Source organism: Chlorella variabilis (assembly GCF_000147415.1).
Source record: "Chlorella variabilis unplaced genomic scaffold CHLNCscaffold_1, whole genome shotgun sequence".
Lineage (NCBI taxonomy): Eukaryota > Viridiplantae > Chlorophyta > Trebouxiophyceae > Chlorellales > Chlorellaceae > Chlorella > Chlorella variabilis.
Window position 1 is genome coordinate 536936 of NW_005435087.1, and position 1514 is coordinate 538449.

The window sequence follows — 1514 nt, forward strand, 5'->3', positions numbered from 1 at the left end:
TGGGCAGCGCGAGACTACCTGGATNCAGTACGGCGTCGGCAGGACCGCGAGGCGCTGGCGCAGCTGCGCACCGGGTCGCATTGGGGCGCGGAAGAGACCGGCCGCTGGACGCGGCGCCCCCGAGAGCAGCGAGTCTGCCCCCACTGCCACGACGGCATTGAAGATGCCCCCCACATGCTGCTCACCTGCCCCCTTTACGCCCCGCTGCGCCTCAACTTTCCTGACCTGTTTGCTGAGCCCCATCCTCCCCACCGCTTCCTCCGCCAGAAACCGTGCCGCCTCGCCGCCTTTGCTGCCGCCTGTCACCAGCGCTGGCTGACCGCCACCGTTGCGCTGCCTGCAGTCCCGCCCTGAACCCCCACTCTCATGTCCACCCCCTTTGCTCTTACCGCACCACACCTGCTCCACGACATGCAGTACTGCCTGCCCGCTCACACACTAAACGCTCGGTGACCTGTCAGTTGGCCTGTCCTGCCTGTTGTTCTACTGCTTCATCCCTCCTTGCTCGAACAACAAAGTCTGTGCTGCAAGCTTGTTCTTGCTGAAACCAGACTGTAAGCCCACACAAGCAACTGGCATCGCCAGAGGTGGGAACTCAACGAGGCGGTACTGGACAAGGCGGACGGCATCCTGCGCTCGATGGCATCCGAGGAGCAAAAACTTAGACTGATCGATACATTGCTGAAGCCCTTCATCAGATATTCATTTTCAACTGGTGCCTACACCAGTAAAGACATTGCGCGGTTGGACAGCCTGGTGGCGGGCGCGGCTAAGTTTGCGCTACGGCTGCCAACCTCTACCCCCACAGCAATGTTGCAAGAGGATAAGGAACGCGGTGGCGTGGGCGCCCCCTCCCTTCAAACTATGTATGTGACCGAAGTTACCGCCAAGCTCACTGATGCTCTGAACGACCCGGGAAGATTGGGCAGGGTCACCCTCAACTTGCTGCGAGAACAGATGAAGCGGGCAGGGGGCGCCCCCAACAACGAGTTAGCTAACAAACTGCGGCACAGTAGACTGATGAGGACTGTCACCCTACTAGCAGCATGCGGCGGCACGCTAATGAGGTACACAGCCAGCGGCCAAGGGGAATGGATCGAGCTGGGGGGCTGCCAGCTGACGGATCTACTCCAACAGCTGCGACATGATCCCATAGAATTAGGAGTCAGCACGCCAGTCCCCATCACCAACTTCCTACCTCTGTTGGAGGTAGGAGTGACGGAGCTCCGCCAACTACTGGAGCCCGGCGGAGAGCACATGGTAGTAGCCTCCAAGATCGCCGACCACTTGCGCAGGCAGGGCGTGGAGGTGGATGATGCCAGGGGACTAAGGCAGGCGGTCAATCGGCTGACGGTCTGCCTGAACACCCCTCCCGAGCACGGTGCGCCAGCGAACATCAAGGTTGGGCCCACAGACCTGAACAGGGAGCGCCGTGAGCTGCGGGCGACGCACCTGCTAGGACCCGATCGTAGCTGCGCCCCGTACCGGAACGGGCAACGCCTGATGACTGAATA

At 61.2% G+C, this 1514-nt stretch overlaps 1 protein-coding gene across 1 annotated transcript in view; it reads left to right on the forward strand.

Moving 5' to 3' along the window:
• Positions 1-639: 639 nt before the first annotated feature.
• CHLNCDRAFT_49388 (hypothetical protein) overlaps positions 640-1514 on the forward strand; it is a gene marked incomplete at both ends in the record, with an annotated part of 3466 nt that continues 2591 nt past the window's right edge. Inside the window, one exon of the mRNA XM_005851645.1 lies at positions 640-1432. Coding sequence (XP_005851707.1) covers positions 640-1432 — 793 coding nt within the window. The remainder of the gene's footprint in view (positions 1433-1514) is intronic.